The 20,365-nt window shown below is 33.4% G+C and overlaps 1 protein-coding gene across 1 annotated transcript in view; it reads right to left on the bottom strand.

Moving 5' to 3' along the window:
* lars2 (leucyl-tRNA synthetase 2, mitochondrial) overlaps positions 1 to 17,596 on the bottom strand; it is an 83,832-nt gene extending 66,236 nt beyond the window's left edge. Inside the window, exons 1-3 of the mRNA XM_016544139.1 lie at positions 17,460 to 17,596; positions 14,682 to 14,871; positions 7,147 to 7,275 (exon numbers count right to left, since the gene is read on the bottom strand). Coding sequence (XP_016399625.1) covers positions 7,147 to 7,275; positions 14,682 to 14,867 — 315 coding nt within the window. The 5' untranslated portion in view covers positions 14,868 to 14,871; positions 17,460 to 17,596. The remainder of the gene's footprint in view (positions 1 to 7,146; positions 7,276 to 14,681; positions 14,872 to 17,459) is intronic.
* Between the last annotated feature and the right edge of the window lie 2,769 nt (positions 17,597 to 20,365).

Raw genomic sequence — 20,365 nt, 5'->3', positions numbered from 1 at the left:
ACTTTTTCACTGGATGAAGCGTTATTATGGATTATGGATTTTGGCCAGAAACAACTGTTCGAAGGTAAATAAGTCTTAATGATGGATTTCTTTTAAACCCACAGCTTTTAGCTTCACAAGACACTAACTGATGAACTGGAGTGGTGTGGATTATTGTGATGTTTTTATCAGCTGTTTGGACTCTCATTCTGACGGCACCCATTCACTGCAGAGGAGCAAGTGATGCAATGCTACATTTCTCCAAATCTGATGAAGAAACAAACTCATCTGCATCCTGGATAGAGTAAATGAGTGGGTAAATGTTCAGCAAACTTTCATTTTTGGGTGAACTATTCCTATAAGAACAAGGTGGCTAGAAACATAACAGTATAAACATTTTTGAAAGTATAACAAGCACTAATTCTTAAAAAAGAAAGCAACAATCTCGGTGAGAATGAGTGGTTCTTTTTAGTGAATCAGGAATATTTATGAATCAGTTGGAGCAGTTATTGAATTAATTACCAGAAAATAAGTTATTACCTTCATCATACCAGACTGCAAATAAATAAATAAATAAATAAAAAACAGTAAATTATGGCTAATTATTGTAAAATGTCTGAAAATGTTTAAATTGTATTTCTTATTTACAAATATTCACAGAAGTATAGGGCTGTCAAATTGATTTTCTGATATATATAATATTTCTGATATATACTGATTCTGAATATTTCAAACTATTTCAATTATAATAATAATAATAATTTATTAATAAATATAAAATACATTATTATTATTATTATTTATATGATTATTATTATTACACTTATCAGGCTTGGGGAATATCAGACAACAGAGTTTCAGTTAATAAGAAAATACTTTGGACTAAAATACTTCGGATACTGTTCATATTTTATGCCCTTTATCTAGTGGCAATTTTTCCCTGTGTAGTTTTCTGGGGGGGGTTTTGTGCATTTTGTCATTTTTTTAATGTCTATAGAGTTTTTATTCAGCTTTAGTTTTTAGTTTATTTAGTTTTAGTTATTTCAATACTTCAAACATTGTTTTAGCAACTACCTGAAATAAAATAAAAAATAAAACAAATACTATTTTATTTTAATTAAGTTAATAAAATTAAAGTTAATACATTTATTTTAAGCAAAAAAATACATATATTTGAATGGTTTTAGTTTAGTTTTACTAATGATAATAACTTGTGTGCAGTCTACATAAAGGTACAAAACTGAAGTGGATATTACGGAGGTATTTTGTGAGATGGCCAGGAGATAAAAGCTTTTCTATTGTCAAATGTAAATGGCGTAGATGGTTATAGAAGCAAAAGCAGTAGAATAAAGCAGCAGATTGTGCAATAGTTGTATAACACTTCCTCCATCTGCAGCATGACTGACCCATCCATGAAACAAACAGAAGAAATTCATTCTGAACCAAAGCCAAGCATCTCCATGTTTCAACAGGTCTACGTTCTTGAGAATCCACGGTTAAACTTCTTTTCTCAAGAAACATGGAGAAAACAAAGCCATTAACAGAGCTGTCAAACACAAGTGTCAATCACAGCCATGAAAATGCATCCTTGTCTATATAGTTTTTTGTTCTAACACTCCTGCTCCAGACAGCTGAGAGGACTGATGACTGCAAAACATCTGCTAAAAGAGCACAGCGTCACCACATAATGCAAAAAAACCAGCCACACTCACACTTTCGACACTCTTCAGCATATGTGTTAAAAACATCAATTGAACACATAACAAATTATAATAAACCAATATGTATGTAGTCTATGTATACAGTCTATTTCACTTTGATGCAGAATTTTGAAGTTTTTTAACTTTTTAAACATTTTTTTTTCTTACAGGATATGGATTTGCAGGTCAGATTTCACCAAACCTGAACTCTAGAAATGCAGTGAAATGCGGCGAAGCTTCATTGCACGAGCCTGTGTTTCCGTTCTCCCGCATCCGCATGCCCTTGAGTTGAAGTCAATTAAATGTAAAGTGTAGTGCAACCACATCTTTCACTGATCAATAAATGCCTACCAGTAAAGGATCTAAACATCACAGAATAAGCTTTGGCTAAAAGGAGGAAACTCTCATGTTGGTGGTTTGGCACCATTGCAATGCTAAAACTGGAATTAAAAATACGTGCATGATCTACTTGACAACTGGAAAATTATGAATTATGAATTACATTACCTTTTACAATTAATATAACTATTATTTGATCACTATCATGTTGCTCTTGTTTTATAAAAAAAAATGCAAGAGCATTACTGTGCATTACTGTGATTTTACCACGGTACAGAGGGAGGCACAAACATCTAGCTTTATTTAAACATTTTCAGTTTAGCTTCAATGTATTGTATATTAAATTGCATCTCAAAACTATGAAAAAATTTTATGGATTTATATAGCCATGACACGCAAAACATTGTGATCTAAGCTAAACGAAATGAAACAAAAAACAAAACAAAACAAAACAAAACAAAACAAAATAAAAATAATAAAATTAAATAAAAAACACAACAAAATAGAATAAAATAGAATAAAATAAAATAAAATAACAAGAGCATTACTGTGCATTACTGTGATTTTACCACGGTACAGAGGGAGGCACAAACATCTAGCTTTATTTAAACATTTTCAGTTTAGCTTCAATGTATTGTATATTAAATTGCATCTCAAAACTATGAAAAAATTGTATGGATTTATATAGCCATGACACGCAAAACATTGTGATCTAAGCTAAACGAAATGAAACAAAAAACAAAACAAAACAAAAACAAAACAAAATAAAAATAATAAAATTAAATAAAAAACACAACAAAATAGAATAAAATAAAATAAAATAACAAGAGCATCACTGTGCATTACTGTGATTTTACCACGGTACAGAGGGAGGCACAAACATCTAGCTTTATTGAAACATTTTCAGTTTAGATTCAATGTATTGTATATTAAATTGCATCTCAAAACTATGAAAACATTTTTATGGATTTATATAGCCATGACACGCAAAACATTGTGATCTAAGCTAAACGAAACAAAACGAAAAACAAAACAAAATAAAAATAATAAAATAAAATAAAAAAACACAACAAAATATAATAAAATACAATAAAATAAAATAAAATAAATTCTAAACTTATATAGCCATGCAAAACATTGTGATCTAAGCTAAACAAAACTAAACTAAACAAAATAAAATAAAATAAAAAACACAACAAAATATAATAAAATACAATAAAATTAAATAAATTCTAAATATATATAGCCATGACACGCAAAACAGTGTGATCTAAAAAATAAAACTAAACTAAATAAAAAAAACAATAATAATTAAATAAAATAAATGCCCAAATCTACACTAAAAGTGGATTATGACACCAGAAATAGTACATATACGTAATCCCAGCATTCCTGATTAAAGTAGATCAACATGCTATCCATTTGTGCAATGCACTAGAACAAAATAGCATATGATGGAGAGGCAGAAAGAAATACATTTATAAAATGTACTTCCGACCGCAGCTCTACTGAGACATCTGCAGTGAAGTCACTAAAGATTGGCTAAGACATCGACTGACTAGACAGTGAGGCAGCAAGGCCTTTTCTTTTACTAGTTCTCTAAACATGTAAGAACAAACATGGGGTAAATTGTAGTTGAAGTCAAAGCTAGCATGGTGAGATTTATAGTCGCTCACTCGATCAGTTTGTTTTCGGAGAAGTCTTCGAAACTGAACACGGTCAATTCCAATTCAATCAATAGCAGCACTTCGTCGAGCTCCATTAAATCCTCACACACTTAGTGCTGTGCTTACAACACACACCAGATGCTGCCTGTGCCTTTGAGCAGAGAGAGATTCGTCACGCAGAGGACAGAGATGGATGAGGGGATGATTTAAAGGACATGAGGGAGAGAGAGACTTAAAGACAGAGACAGAGAGACTGGGAAACCGAAAGAGTGAGTGAGTGAAAGAACAAACAGCAAACAATAACACAGAGTAAAACATCTACTGAAGAAAGGACAGACTCAGGGGTGTGCGACACGTATCATCTACAATAATGCCTGAAATATAACAAAAGGGCCACAAATGACCACCAAGACAAATCTAGCAACATCATAATTATTGTTTTAAAAATGTGCAAGATGACATTATCAAGTATGTCAAACAAAACAAGATATACAGGGCCAATTTTATATTTATACTAAACGATATAGTCAGGCAATATCACACGAGTTCTGTTATTTCAAAAGTTATGCAAAAGTCATACTGATTTTATAAAAACAGCTAAATAAACAACATTTTGAGTTACAAAATACTGTCAATATTGTATGTTTTTGCTTTTTTCTGTCATAAAAATTTCCAGATGAACCACAGCAGAACCGTTTTTCGTCTGCAAGCAACACATAGCGGTATTTCGTTACTGAATGAATCTGCGTTTTGAACAAATCAGTTTAATGAATGATTCAATGACTGAATGAATCAGCCTTTTGAATGAATTGTTTGAAGTGACTCACTCATTAGGACTTGCCGCCACCTACTGGCAGTTAAATTTTCACACTTAAAAGTATCAATTATTGCTTTTTAAATAATTTCATAATTAAATTTTTTTTTTTTAAATCTCATAACATTATTCATGCATCTATAATTGCAGGGTAAATGCATTCATTCCACCTCTGAGCTGCAATAAACAGTCTGTGTAAATGTATCTAAATGCCGCTTCAGATGCAGCTTCAGTGCCACTTCGGCAGTGCAAAGATGGATTTTGTTGATACTAATTTCATTTGATTGGTATTAGACAGATAGTATTTTATTCTTAGCATTTTCAAGAAACGGCTAAAGACACACCTCTTCCATCTACACTCTTACCCTCTAACAATAACACTCTCTATTCTATCTACTTGTTTTCTTTTTTTATTTATTAAAAAAGTGACCCTCTAACACTAGCACTCTCTATTCTATATATACTTTTCATTCTTATTATTAAAAAAAAAAAAAAAAAACTTTGCTACATGTACTGCTTTAGACTAACCGGGACTTGTCACAGCACTTACATATTGTTGATCTTCTTTTGGTTTTTTTATAGCTTCTATCGTCCTCAAGTCACTTTGGATAAAAGTCTCTGCTAAATTACCTAAATGTAAATGTAAGCCAGCCAAGTACCAGCACAAAAACACACTCAGCAAAATATTGTTAAATTATTGTTATTGAAACAATCCCAGAAAATATCAAAATGTGATTTTTTTTTGTCTGTTAATATTTTGACATTATTTAGCTATTTTACGGCACGTTCGTACATATGTGCCTGTGGTGACATTTCTATAAAATGGTATTACGTCGCTTCTTTCACAAATGTCTAGTTTAGTCTAGTCTAGCATGTTTAGTTTTATCCAAAACAGATGAACGTGAATCTGGCAACATTTTTTATTATTTTATATGTATCACGGCAGTTTAAAAATTAAATGCCAACACTAAATCTAACCGTGCTAACAAAAACAGTTAGCTTAAGCAACCAGGCCATTTTAGTTTGCTTATAAAAGTCTTTAAGCTTTGAAATGCACTGCTGTACCGGGTGCGCTACCGAGCAAGTTTACTATATCAGAAAAGCCATACATATAGAGCTGGATATTTGATGCAATTTTCAAAATGTATCAGTTCTGGTGCTGTCAAGCATTAATCGCATCCAAAATAAAAGTTTTTGTTTACAAAATATATGTGTGTGTACTGTGTATATTTATGATGTACTGTATATATATATAAATACACAAACATACATGTATATATTTTTAAAATATTTACATCTATATATTTATATGCAAATATCATTTATATTATATATACATATTAATATTTTATATATAAACAAAACGCATTTTTCTTAAAGGCACAATATGTAATTTTCGCCGCTAGAGGGCGCATATTCAAAATAAACAAAGAGACAAAGGCCTAGTTTGATGACGCCGTGACTGAGTGTGGAATCATGGGAGTTGTGGTCTTCATCCCCAGCTGATGCAATCCGACAGGACTCGGGCAGAAATCATGTTCATGGATGAGCTAATGATTTATTAACGTAGTAGAATGAAGCAGGGTAAAAGCAGCGCTGTTTTATCATACTAGATACATTTGAAAGTTCTGTAGCATAATGCTACTCTGTGCGGTCGTCACCAGTCTATTAAAGCGCACAACATAATTTTGGATATTTTGATAAAAAAATCTTACATATTGTGCCTTTAAATATATACATGCATAATAAGTATACACGGTACACACACATATATTATGTAAACAAAAACTTATTTTGGGTGCGATTAATTGTTTGACAGCACTAGGTTCACAAATCAAGCACTATGGCAAAAGTGTTTCGAGGTCATCATAACATAGTACTCTGGTTGAAGATAAGTCTTTATTAACCAATAATTTGCGCCGTGATCATAATTTGTGTGAAAAGGAATACAAGTTGTTGGTGTTTTATTACCACTAGTGTTCATTTCAGCTGGAAACGGGAGTGTATTGTATGTATAGGTATCTTTTTACAAAAATCTAGGTAGAGGCATGGTTTCCCAATGAGCCTGTGTTAAAATAAGCATTGCCACATGGTTCTAAATCATATGCTGTATTTCCAGCAACATGCCTCTTCTATATATTACTGTATGTACTGTAACCAAGACATAAAGCGACTCCTGTGGTCGTATCAATTGAGGTCACAACACCCACCCGTATAAAACACACTCCATCAGGATAATGATGTCCACGATGACCTTCCATCTCCTTGTTATAAACTGACGGTATTTTTCAGAAACATTCTCACCAATCATAACATCAGTCCTTTGGCGCGGTGAGCTGCAGGCTTTAGAAAGTGCTGTTTTCAAAAGGTGTGAGCACATTCTCAACATACATAACAAACTTTGAGCTCTGATTAAGAGCATATTCACACCATTTCCATTATTCAGACACCTCATAATTAAAACACACGTCATTCCAGCAGACCTTGACTGCAGCTTTTACATTTCTGGGACCGTGTTTTGGTGTGTCTGTGTGTGGGTGGATGAATATAAAAATGAGGCAGGAGAGAGGATAAATCATCATACTATGTGTGTGCTGCTGACAGAGAGCAGTACATTCTGATATTACTGTTTTAAGAGTAAAATTACCTGATGGCCCCTCATCCTCTGGAAATGGCTGATGGTGTCGCTAATGGTGTAAACCCTCACGTGGCCCATGTGCAGCCGACCCGATGGGTACGGGAACATGGAGAGAACGTAGAACTTCTTCCGGGAGCTCTAAACATGGAAGAACAAACGAGTCATTCTGTGTTTCTTCCTTCTTGAAGAATTTCGGCAAGATTTTCCATGCCGTTCCAAACCGGTGGGGCTTTCTTTCTTTTGTGGAACACAAAAGAAGATATTTTGAAATGGTTTTGGGGGCGCATTGACTTCCATAGCATGGACAGAAATACTATGGATGTCAATGGAACCTCAAACAACATTTTTTAAAATAGGCCTATCTTCTTTTGTGTTGAACAGAAGAGAGAAACTCGTGCAGGTTTGGAATGACTGTGAGTGTGAGTAAATGATGGCAACATTTTCATTTTGGGGTGAACTATCCCTTTAAGCTCTATCAATAGCATTTTTGGTAAAACATTGATTATCACAAAACATAATGCTTATAGTTTTATAAAGCACTCACATAAATTCTTCTGATAAAACTTGTGTATTATTTGAGCTGTATTGTACAGTCGAATGTATTTCTCAAAGTTTAATGATTATAATAATAATGATGATATAAATAATATGATTACAATTTTATTTTTAAGTAATTTTAACAGTAAGCCTCTTTGATGCAGCACTTTGTTTTCCAAGAAATTAAAGGAGTTGTTTTCCTTTGATTTCATTTTAAATGATGAATTAAATTGTTAATGTTTAATGCCGCTAATTGTTTACCACCGTTTTTGATAATAACTTTGTATTAAATCATAAATCCAGAAAAGTTAAAACAGACAACACAACATTTCTGAGAAATTAAACCTTTTATTGTGACGAATTTAAAAATATATATATGAAATTGTTTTTGAAATAAAAAAATATATGAATTTAATTGATTAGACATCATTTTTGATTAATGCATTTTAATTAAACCATTAAAACAGAATCCAGAAAAATGAAAAACACAGAATTAAATCAAATTTGGGACAAAATAGAACAGATTTCATAGGGCTCTATTTTTTATTTATTTAAATAAATTGTTGTTAAATTGTATAAGTTCCACTATCTAAATTAATTAAACATGTTTTCTGATTTTAACCATTAAAATGGAATACAGATCAATTAAAACGAAAAAAAAAAAAAAAACGAATTTAGGAAAGACAAAAACAACTTTGGCGGTAACAATGGATTCACTGGAATTTTTGATATATACCATGGTGCACATGATAATTATATTCATCTACTATAATATATAGTATGTGTGTGTGTATAATATATATATATATATACTGTATATATACACCTTGCTACGTGTACTGCGTTAGGCTAACCGAGACTTGTCATTTGCACTTATATATTGTTGCTCTTTTGTTAGTTTTGACTGCTTTTATTGTCCTCATTTGTAAGTCGCTTTGGATAAAAGCGTCTGCTAAATGACTAAATGTAAATGTAAATAATATATTTACATGATAATCCATTCATAGAACATGTCCAAAACATGCAATGGTACTTTTGGTATGTTGGTTACTGTAATAATATTCATGCCAGATCGTCTTGGTCGAATACAAGCAATCCCGTCTAGTGTAGTGGAAACTTGAGGTTACAACTCAATATCATCAGGTAGCAGCAGAGTCCTAATATGAGGCATTCACATGACTTGTTTAAGCGCAGGCTGCTGACCTGCGAGACCCGCTAAGGCTCATACATTCAGTCACGCTCTCCGCGGCAGTTTTAATGATTCATGACGGCTTTGAAGAAGCGCGCCGCACTGGGCAAGCATTAATCAGTGCAGGTCAAAAAGGCCTGAATTATTCAGCAGCTGAAAGAGACAGAGACCCATTTTGGGAGAGAATACATCTCCACTGCATCTCTCGAGAAGCTTTTCCCTTTATCCTGTGAATCAGTCTTCAGGTGGGTGTCTCTGGGAACTCTGATAAATTTGGTGCGTAAACAATTGAGGTCAGTTTTCAGAGTATCGACCCAACTGAAATCTATTCAGAGCACAAGAGAAGCATATTTGTTTTCTATGAAAAGCACAGTGACTGTACAAGAAACCCTTTGTGTGGTGAGAACATGTGAAAACTAACAGTGTGAGAAAACAATAGGAAGAACTGCTGATGGAAAACAAAGCAGATGGAGCAGGACTGCAGCGCACATGTCTGAGGAACGAAAGCAAAAGGTGTTAAATGTTCTCGGCTCAGGGTCAGACTATTTTTAGAAGCCCTGCCATCAACACCACAGGCATACCACAGCAGAAACCCATCTGATTTTGAGGGTGTTCGTCAAATCGCTTTAAAGGAATTATTTCACCAAAAAATACATTAAAGGAACAATTCACCCAAAATTAAAAACTTGCAAAAATTTTCCATCCAAGATGTTTGTTTCTTCATGGGGACAGATTTGTAGAAATGTTGCATTGCATCGCTCAGCAATGGATGCTCTGCAGTGAATGGGTGCCGTCAGAATGAGAGTCCAAACAGCTGATAAAAACATCACAATAATCCACAAGTAATCCACTCCACTCCAGTCCATCAGTTAGTGTCTTGTGAAACAAAAAGCTGTGTGTTTGTTTTGTCAAGGTCAATATAATAAGTAATATTTATTAAAAAGAAATTGACCTTTTTATGACAAGGCCTAATTCAGGTTGGAAAATGTATGATTTACTTATGAATTAATAATTCACGATATCTGTAAAAACCTTGAATAATATATTTAAATACATTTTTAACAATAATTAAGACAATTAAGATTAAAGTGTAAGGAAAATATGTTTGTTTGTTTTACTTCATGGTTACACCACATGACATTTTAATACATTGAAACTTTTCTTGAAATTGTAGTAAAAGTTTTTAACTAACACATAGAATACATTTCTAACTCTAATAACTTGTCAAGTGTTTTAAACTACATTTGTCCTTTATCACGGACATTCTTATTCATCTTTGACCCATATATGAAGTATATTTTGGAATAAACATTACATATTACTTTTAACTAACAAGGTCTTGGGGCAAATATGAACAAAAACGCCTCCAAAATTTAAAGGGGGCAAAAAAAAAAATTTCATAATATTGCAACTAGGGATGTCAGTCGATTAAAATTTTTAATCTAATTAATTACATGATGTTTCGATTAATTAATCTAATTAATCGCAATTAATCGCAAAATAATTTTGACTGTGAAAATAGCCACAAAAGATTATTTAAAGCTATTTTCGTGTTAAATGAGAAAGTATCAAGTAGACATTACAAATTGTAGCTTTAGAAATATTTTATTTGATTCAACATTAAATTTATTACACATAAACATTTAGGCTACAACAGCCTAACTATCTATGGAACATAAAAGAAGATAATTTAAGAAACATCTCAGCATTTTTTGTTCATACAATGAAAGTCATTGGTAATGCTCGTGTGATATCGCTTATCATATGATATAAATATGAGACAAAAACTTGTACAGGGGCATTTTTTACCCCAATATCTTGCTGTTCATACAATGAAAGTCATTGGTAATCAAAACAGCTTTGTTACCAACAGTCTTCAAAATACCTTCTTTTATGTTCCACAAAACAAAGTAAGTCATTCAGGTTTGAGTAAATGATGACAGAATTAAAAAAATTTGGGTGAACTATCCCTTTAATGTTTTTATTATTATTATTTTAATTTTTTTAATTAAATGATACTCTAAATAAGAAACTAAATCTGCCAGCAGGTGGCGGTAAATGTCTTTATGAGTCATTCATTCGAACGGCTGATTCATTCAGGAATGAAGTAAACGGCTCGGCCTTTGAATCATTGATTCACACGATTAGTTCAAAACGCGGATTCATTCAGAAACTAAACAACACTGTGCTGCTCGGAGACGCGAAACAATTCTGCTATGGCTTTAAAGGTAATATGTTCTCTGCAAAACTGAGCAAAAACATAATATTGTGTTTAAAATATAACAATATTAACTTCTTATTTACTGAACTATTGTATAAAATCACATTTAAACTCGTGATATTCAGGACAGAAACAGCACTCGTCTGATATTGCTCTTGCTGCTCGTGTGATATCGCTTATCATATGATATAAATATGAGACAAAAACTTGTACAGGGGCATTTTTTACCCCAATATCTTGCGTTTTGGGACATAACTGCATTTATGGAGTTGTTGCCCTGCATCATATTTGTTAACAGTCAACTGTATGAAATGTAAGATGACGTACAGATTTGGGGGCGGGGTCAGTGCGTTAACTGGTTAAAATATTTTAATCGCGTTATTTTTTCATAACTAATTAATTCAGATTAGTGGTCGACCGATATATCGCCAAGGCCGATATATCGGCCGATATTTGGCATTTTTCAAATATCGGCTTCAGCCGATACGTTTTTCCGGTTTGGCCGATGCTTTCGAGGCGGGACTTTATTTTGACGGCGCGACGGAAGCGTCTGAGCACACAGTGCTCACATTCTCCCTCTTGTTCGCTGTCGTAGTTAACAGTTCTGTCTAATACGGATAGAAGTCTGTCTAATAATCAGATAGAACGGTTAAACAAAGGAATTAAAATGTATACAAAAAAGTATTATAACGATTATGTATACAAAAAGTATTATAACGATTGCTTTTATATTATTAGTAATAGAAAGGCAAACATTATAATACTTTCTCGTTTGCCGTCAGCATTCAGCAAATACGCATTTATATCATTTGAACAAATCTTTGAATGTCTATTAATGAACATTTAATTTCACAAACCTTGCAAACTTAGTCGAATCCAGTTGAGATCTTGTGAAGTGTGTATGTGTATCCTGCATGATCGCATGTTCTCTGTGTGACGGTCGGTCTATGCGAATAGAATGCGGACAGGAGGAGAGTTCAGCTTCACTGGATATGCGTGATCGACAAAATTTAGACTCGTGATTTCAAATTATGCTGCGCTTTATCCATTTGCCCACTGCCATATTCATGTCATTTCCACTGTGTGCTGTGTGTAAAATGACTGTTACCTTGGCTTTATTTGAAAAAATATGATTCAATTATATTTTTATTAAATATTTATTTATTTGTGAAAAATACATTGTCATCTAAAGTATAAGTATGTTAATTTTACACATTTATTTTTAAATCCATTTTCAAATTATTTCAAATTTCTTAAATATTAATTAAAATAAATAAAATTATATCGGCTTTATATCGGCCACCCTGCTTTCCAAGATATCGGCATCGGCAGTCAAAAGACCAATATCGGTCGACCACTAATTAAGATAATGCGTTAAACTGACAGCCCTAATTGCAACCCTAGTACCCTGAAATGATTCCATGTTTTGTTTTTTTTATATAGGCAATTTACATTATGCGATTGTTGTGTAAATACATGTTTGCCAGCTTCGAGCAGCATTAAACAGTCTGTGTAGCTTCTGTTCCACGTTTGCAGTATAAAGATGATTTTTGTTGATGTTGATACAATTTTATTGGTGACAGTCTGTCGTATTCTGATTGACTGAAATGTTGGATAAATTGAAGTATTTGACATACAAGACAGCACAGGTAATTATAAAAACTGCTCCTAGAAAGGTAAGAAAATCCAGTTGGTAAATATTGCCCCTTAATGAAATTTGTTTTATTATTTCTGATCCTGCTTACAATCAATGACAACAGTCGACAGTTTCATATTTTCTTGCCATTTCTGATTCAATTACGCCATTCACAATGTTGATAAGCAATCCATTCCCTTGTAAATGAATTTAAGCACAGTCTTGTACTTTTGTCTTTTCGTTTCAAATACTTTTTGCTTCAAATAAAATTTTCTAATGTTACTGATATTAAATTAAATTGCTTGCAATCTGATTAATCTCTGGGCTGGTTGGTTGTTTGGATAAAATCTGATCCAACTGAGATTTCAGTCTCTGAATGATTCTATTAATAAATGCAGCTCCAGCAAACACATGAAGTGAGAGACGCGATGGAGAGACACGTCCTGATAGCAGACCACTCTCTCCTACAGAACACAACAACAAGGCTTAAAAGCCAACCAACAAACACCAACAAAAAGCAGCTTCTCTGTAAAAGATGAACGCTTCAGAGGCCAGACGTCTCTTTTCTCACACATACAAAGGTTTTCCTCAGTGAGGTGGAAGGGATTCTTTGAATGAAAATCTCAAGGGAGAGACACTTCAAAGTAAAACACGGCATACTGTAACTGCACAGGCTGCAGGGAGAAAACACCCTCCTCCTCTTGCCTTTAAAAAGAGAAATTTTAATGCATTTCCACATTGCTCTTGTTCATTCAAAGACAGTTCATACTGATAACGTCTGTCAAGAAACACTAGAAGTGCTTCATAAAAGTGGTCCATGTGACAGGCCCATGTCACCCACATTGAAAAAAATCTATATTTTTGCTGCTTGTTCATCTTATTTTACTTAACTAAAGCAAATTGCTAAAGATTTTATTTCATTGTGTTCAGTCCACTTCTCATATGTGAGTTTAATCCATTTGTGTTAGGACTTCATGAATCATTTTTATTGCATTCACTGAAACTGCATGGGTGGATTTTTAGTTCCCGGCATTATTTGCAGAGGCCTGAATCGGGAGATTAAATGTTGAAATTAAGGGTTATTTTATGTACTTGTGAGTAAAAGGAAAAGACATGTTAGTGTTTTATGTTTATGTTGAAGTGGTTAGGTTGTGGGACGGTTGACTATGCTTCATGCACTCGTGGGAAGTTTGTATTTATGAGTCGGGATATTGTAATTTCAACATCAGATGCATCCAAGTCACTTTGGTCAGAGCATAATGATGGTGTACCTTTTCCACAAAAAAATTAAAAAATTAACTCTACTTCTACAAAATGACGAATAAAGATGAGCATCACATGTGTTTTTGCTTTTTTGTTTTTATTCAATTATGAAGGTGCTGATAATTGAATCGTTATGTACTGCATCGTAACTATACAGTACTACAGAATTTTTTTTACATGCAACTTAGCTAGTCTTACTGTAAATGGCAAAAAAAATAAGAATTTTATTCAATTCAACAAATTTACCATCAATACAGATGTTGCATCAATTGCATCCAACGTGTTTTCTCAGTGACATGTTTTCTGAAATATTATTTTAAAATATGCAAATGAGGCATTCATTAAATATGCACCAATTTGCAAACATTTCCACAAATCCGAACAATGGACGAAGCCATTATCAAAGGTTTTTACAGAGGAGATTTTAGTTATTACTCCATGAATCAGAAAATGCTGTCAACAAAAACTGAACCATGATTTCAGGAGTAAGATTGTATGTAAATATTGCATCTTCACCTTTCGTGTTAAGAAGAGAGAATGTCATACAAGTTTAGAACTACATGATGATTAGATAAAAATAAAAAAAACCTGGTTAACATTGTCTATTGACAGTGAGCTGATGCGTTTTGAGCATCTTTCCACATTAGAATCATCTGCTGTGCATCACCAGTCACGTGGTTCTTCATGAAGTGAGTTACCTGATCTGCTGCATCTCTCTGCCACTGTTCCTGTATGCGGCCGTGCCACCACTGCTCCACCCGACGCCGCGTCTCCACCTTATAGTCGCGCTCCCAAACCCCCGATTCACTGAACAGCCCGCGGACGCTGAGCCTGATCAGATGGGCATCGAGCAGTGGCCTCCGCGAGCACACAGCGAGCAGCATGACTCTGGGGGAGCATACACACAGTCAAAAAGAGAACAATAACAGCATGGATGAAGATGAATGCCCCTTCATTTAAAGGGGTCATATGATGCTTTTTGCATCATATGACCCCTTTAAAGGAACACTCCACTATTTTTGAAAATGATATTGCGCAGCGCCTGAAAATAGGCTAACGGATTCAATGATCTATGCTAAGCTAAGCTAAAAGTGCTACCGCCAGACCCGGAGATCGGCTGAATGGATTCGAAAACGGTAAAACTCAACTGTTTAACTCTAGGGGAGTTGGAAAATTAGCCTATTTTCAAAAATAGTAAAGTTTTCCTTTAAACTGATAGGGTAGATATGGTGTATTGTGTTCAGATGTCTGTTCTGTTACGGAAACAAACAGATTTGCGCCGTAACTATGGCAAAGTGAGATAGTGTAAGGTGGAAATAAACCTGTCCCCTTGGAAACAAGTGTTTTAACACCTACAAAAACCTCTAAATTGGTCACATTAAACATAAAAATAATTTACCAGTACAAAGCATGTTGGAGGCTTTGCAAAATGTTTCAAAAAAATAAAGAAAAAGAAGAGTTACTTTCCTTTTTTTCCCATGAAAAAGCATTTCATTAGTTCATTATAATTCATTCTAGGTCATTCTAATAAATCAGTGTCATTTGGGTCCCTCATATAAATGTTTGAAAAAAAAAAATGGCTTCAACAATCCAATTTAAAAATTCAGTAATTTTATTCTTGTATCTTATATATTATTCCGTAGGTTTTATATACTTTTTTAATATATTTTGTTTGCTTTTCTTTATTCTCTTTTTATATTTTAAGGCAAGACACTACATGAATAGAGTAAAAAATCTCACCATACATCCCCAGCTGATTAATCACAGTTCATTAAGACACCTGCTCTGTATTACAAGTTTTCTGAGATGTTATGATTAAATATGCAAATTAGGCATTGTCTAATTAAATATGCACTAATAATTAAATATGCACTAAAATAATTTCTGAAAAAATCATTGGATGAAGGGTCAAAATTCTTATTTCAATTCTTGTTTATTTGTTTATTTATTGTTTTGGATATTATATAAATCAGCCATCGGCTGAATGATACATGAACAAACCCATCTTTATAAACGCTCGGCGTATAGATTTAATAAAACTATAAAGTTTGGTGTATGTAAGTGCTGCTGAAATGGAGATTTATGAAAAATCTCATTTTGAGAAAAAGGCCTTTTAAGATATGGATTGTAATTTAAATATACAGACGAAAATACATAAAGTGTTATAAAATAAAGCATTAAAAGTGGATTTTTCTGTCCACTAGTCTGAAAGAAGACAAGTTACAGCCAAAAATCTCTAAATTTGCCAGTTGTTGAAAATGACACTTAATGTTTCGCCTTAAAAATGTAAATCAGGTTATCTGTCAATCCTAAAATTACTATCATATTGTTCCCTTTTTAAATTAAACATTCCACTAATAATAAAAAAATAAAATACAATGACATCAGCATTGTTTTAAAATTGAATTGTTCAAAGGCATTTTGTTTTAAATCATTGTATCTTTTATATGCTAGCCTATGTTTTTTGCCGTACCTGTCATGATTTAGTACAGAGGAATCATTGAAATATATTTCTAGTAGTAAAGCTTAACTGTCAACCCTGTTACCTGTCTGAATCAGGGTCAGTAATTCACTTTTTATTAAGGGGCATTGGGGCAATAATAGATGGGGCTTCTTTTTTTTTTACCTTTATGAGCGCATTTTATACTATTAAAAAAATAAAAATAAATAAAAACATTGTTTATAAAAAAAATAAAAATAATAGTTTCCAATCAAATCTGCTTTAAAAAGTAGCCGTAAATAATGCACAAGCTGTAAGAATAAATTCTCTTCTAGAGTAATTTTTAAATATCTGACCAGTCTTCACGAAACAGGAATTCATTACTAGGGCATTTTTTCACCCCCACAATTTAAATATGGGGTCATATTTATATTTCCAGTGGCATTTGTAGCCCAAGGCCAGTTTAATTTCTGCCCCTCGTCCCACAATATATTTAAATGTATTAATGCAGCATTATCTAACGCAAGTTATTAACACTTAAACGTGCTCATCTGATATTTGGGCATCTTTTCTTAAGCAAATCTGACGCAGATGAGGCTACTGAGGAAGATGGTGCAAGGCTCGATTAGGGTGAGATGTTAGAGGACAGAAGTGTTTCTGTCAGCCGCCCACCAGCTCACACACACTCAAGGTCTCATGTTTGTGGAAGAGAAGTGAGGGAGAATAAGCAGTGTCCCGTTGCTATGGTTACCCATCCTCCAATGATGAAGACTCATGGTGATCTTGGACTCCAAAGTGAATCTCAAAGGCAGCACAATGTTCAATGTGATAATGAGTGTTAGAAGAGCCGCAGTCAGGTCTAATGCATTTAGATGTGTAACGTAGCCTCACATTGTGCTTAACAACGTTATCAATCGGTTTCAGTAATAAAGCAAGTATTTCTAGCAGGACAGGATGTGCAAATATAACGTTACAGACATCAGATGTCAAATGGTTACAGATGAAGAATAGAGAACATGGATCACATTCTACTTACACGACAAATAACGGGACCTATAGAGATGTATTGCGATCCGTTCAGTGTGATCGATATTAAATATCCATTCAAAGCTTCATTCTCGTGTCTCATTAATACGCGATACACTCATATGACAGATTCACACCGCTACACGGGCGCCGCCATATTGTTCAAATAACTCAAACTTTATTTAAACACCCGCGCGTGAGGAACGATGTACACACACACACACACACACACACACACACACACTAGTTGAAGTCTACTGTGATAATTCGAATAACCTTATAAGCATTCTTCACTGGCGTTCTCTTCTAAACATACTGGAGATGCTTCCTTTGGCCTTTTATTGCTTTTATTTTTGTGAAGAATGCGCTTTTGGACAGTAAACGAATAATTTATTCACGATCTTAAAGGGATAGTTCACCCAAAAATGTATCATCAAAAAAATTATCGGTCTGAGTTGGTAGTACATTTGAATTTGAACTTAATTTGTGACCGTTTAAAAAGCACATTGTGTATAACTCACATCCTTGGTGTGAACAGGCCTGCGATATTTTTGTCGGTCACGATAGTCACTGTGTCAGATTACACGATTTTGACCCCTAAAATCTTGTCATGTCTGGACAAGAAACATGTCAGACTACACGTTGCTTCCCGACCATTCATCGCGTGCCGTCTTTAATGACATGCGTGATGTCATCGAGAAGGCGGAACTAGCGACTGACTTCCGAAAACAAGAGTGTAAACATTGCTGAAGCTCTTCCGCTATAGTTCACCAGCATTTTTCTTTCTTTGTTCTGTCGTGGTAGTCCCTCGATGACACATCATACAGGCAGGAGTACTCCATGAACCTTTCCTCCATCTCATAATTCTCTGAGAAAAGGCTATAAACGATCGGCCACCTGCAGGATCCTCACATGCGATAGCCTAGTAGCTGGGACAACTTCTTTATGTTTACAGGCGTGACGTAATGATGCAGAGCCATGCTCGAATTTCCCGCAAAAACCTACCCGTACCACTCAAATTAGAAAACATTATTATAAGCTAACCGTTGTGAATCGAGCTAAAGTAAGGCTATAGTTTCGAACACTGGCTGGTTACTTGCTCAAATATTGATTTTGGATCATTTTTAACCAAAAAAAGTTACGGACTGCAGCTTTAAATATTTAAAAAACACAGACAAACATAAAGGGTGACCAACAGTAGCCTACTGAATTATGAAAAAAAAAAATGACTGTGTGCGTTTTACTGTGTTTCTTACACATTAATGTCAATGAGCACGTCAAATTTAAATTATAATTTTGGCCACCATTGAAATGGGTCAAACCACAGATATTACCTGATAAGTTAACGAGAATACTCTTGGAAATCCGCGCTCTTCAGGCTATGTCTGAAATGGATGTGCACCGTTCAATTGAACGATTACGTTTACCCTCGGTTTATATGTGCAGATGCATGTGAAAGTTATGTTCGTTACCATAGCATACCATACCATTTCACAGAGGACTTTGGAGTGATTTGGAAGTCAGTTTTGTTTGTTTGATGCTGTAACCTGTTTCATTAAACCCTGACTATTAGTGAAGATTTGAGATGGACTGCTGTAAAAGCCACAAATATATTTGAAAAGATACATTTCTTGGCCTGCAATGATTTCCACTTAGAGGGCTATATTTTTATCATTGTATTTTTTTATTATAGTCTTTGAATCTGACACTTGAGCATCACAATGAGTGGCACAGTATCCTTCATACAGTAACTGCCAGGCATGAGAATTCAGTGTTGGATGTTTTTCCCTGTTACCTTAGCAACCCTTTTATCTCTCAATAGCAGATTGTTTTCTGTTGAAGCATTCAGATTTGTGAAATCGGGAGCGAAACACAGGCTCTATTTCACACCAGATGAAACAAACAGAGCATCTACTCCTTTACTGTAAGGTCACTGAAGTTCAGTCATATCTTCATCCCCAAAGGCTCTGTCATATGTTTCAAAAATCTGTGGTGAAGCTGCATCTGATGATTAGATTTCTTTTGTTTTACATCAAACTGAAGGCGTTCAGATAATAGTACAGACTAAATTTGCGAACCTTTGAGTCTGCATTGTTATTATGGTTAACTAAAACTAAAAATATATGTAAAAAATGACTGATATAAATTAAAATATAGAAAAATTAAACTTCATTTTAGTTAGAAGCCAAAGCAACATTTATAATTTTGCTTCATCTAATAAAGTGGTATCCTACTAAAATAATTAAAACTTAAATTAAAAATAATAATAATAAAAATTAAATAGACATATTTAAAATAAATAAATAAAAGGGGGGAAGTAAAACAAATAAAAATGACTAAATTACAACAAAATTACAAATTTTTACAGAAATTAACATAAAAAATGAAAATATAAAAACTAAACTGAAATAAAAATTACAAAAACAGAACAAAATTACTAAAACCTTAACTAAAATTAAATGAACATTTAAAAAAAATAAAAACGAATTCAAAACTAATATAAATTACAAACATAAACTGTAATAAAACAAATTAAAAAAAAATGAAAATGAAAAAAGAAAAAGCACTGGTAATTTTCTGCTGGGACATTATCCAGTAATTTTATGGACATTTACATTAATCCTAAAACAAAAACAAACAAACAATAAATAAACAGAAAATTCCTTCATAATAATTTAGTACATTGTGCCTTATTTTTTACAGTGTACAACAAATTACTAAAACATAAAATTAATATTAAACATTAAAGTTACTAAAACTAAAATTAACATTTAAACAGAAAATATAAAAAACTAATTCATGAAAATATTAATAATTATAAAAGTATATTAATGATAGTAAAATAACACTGGTCTGTAGTTAACAACATTAAGCAAACACATACTGTAAACTATCAGCATAAAATTTTTTCAACCT

Source organism: Sinocyclocheilus rhinocerous, unplaced genomic scaffold, assembly GCF_001515625.1.
Source record: "Sinocyclocheilus rhinocerous isolate Xijiao unplaced genomic scaffold, SAMN03320098_v1.1 scaffold369, whole genome shotgun sequence".
In the NCBI taxonomy this organism is placed as follows: Eukaryota; Metazoa; Chordata; class Actinopteri; order Cypriniformes; family Cyprinidae; genus Sinocyclocheilus; species Sinocyclocheilus rhinocerous.
Note: the sequence above shows the minus strand (reverse complement) of the source record. Positions and strands in the feature narration are given on the sequence as shown.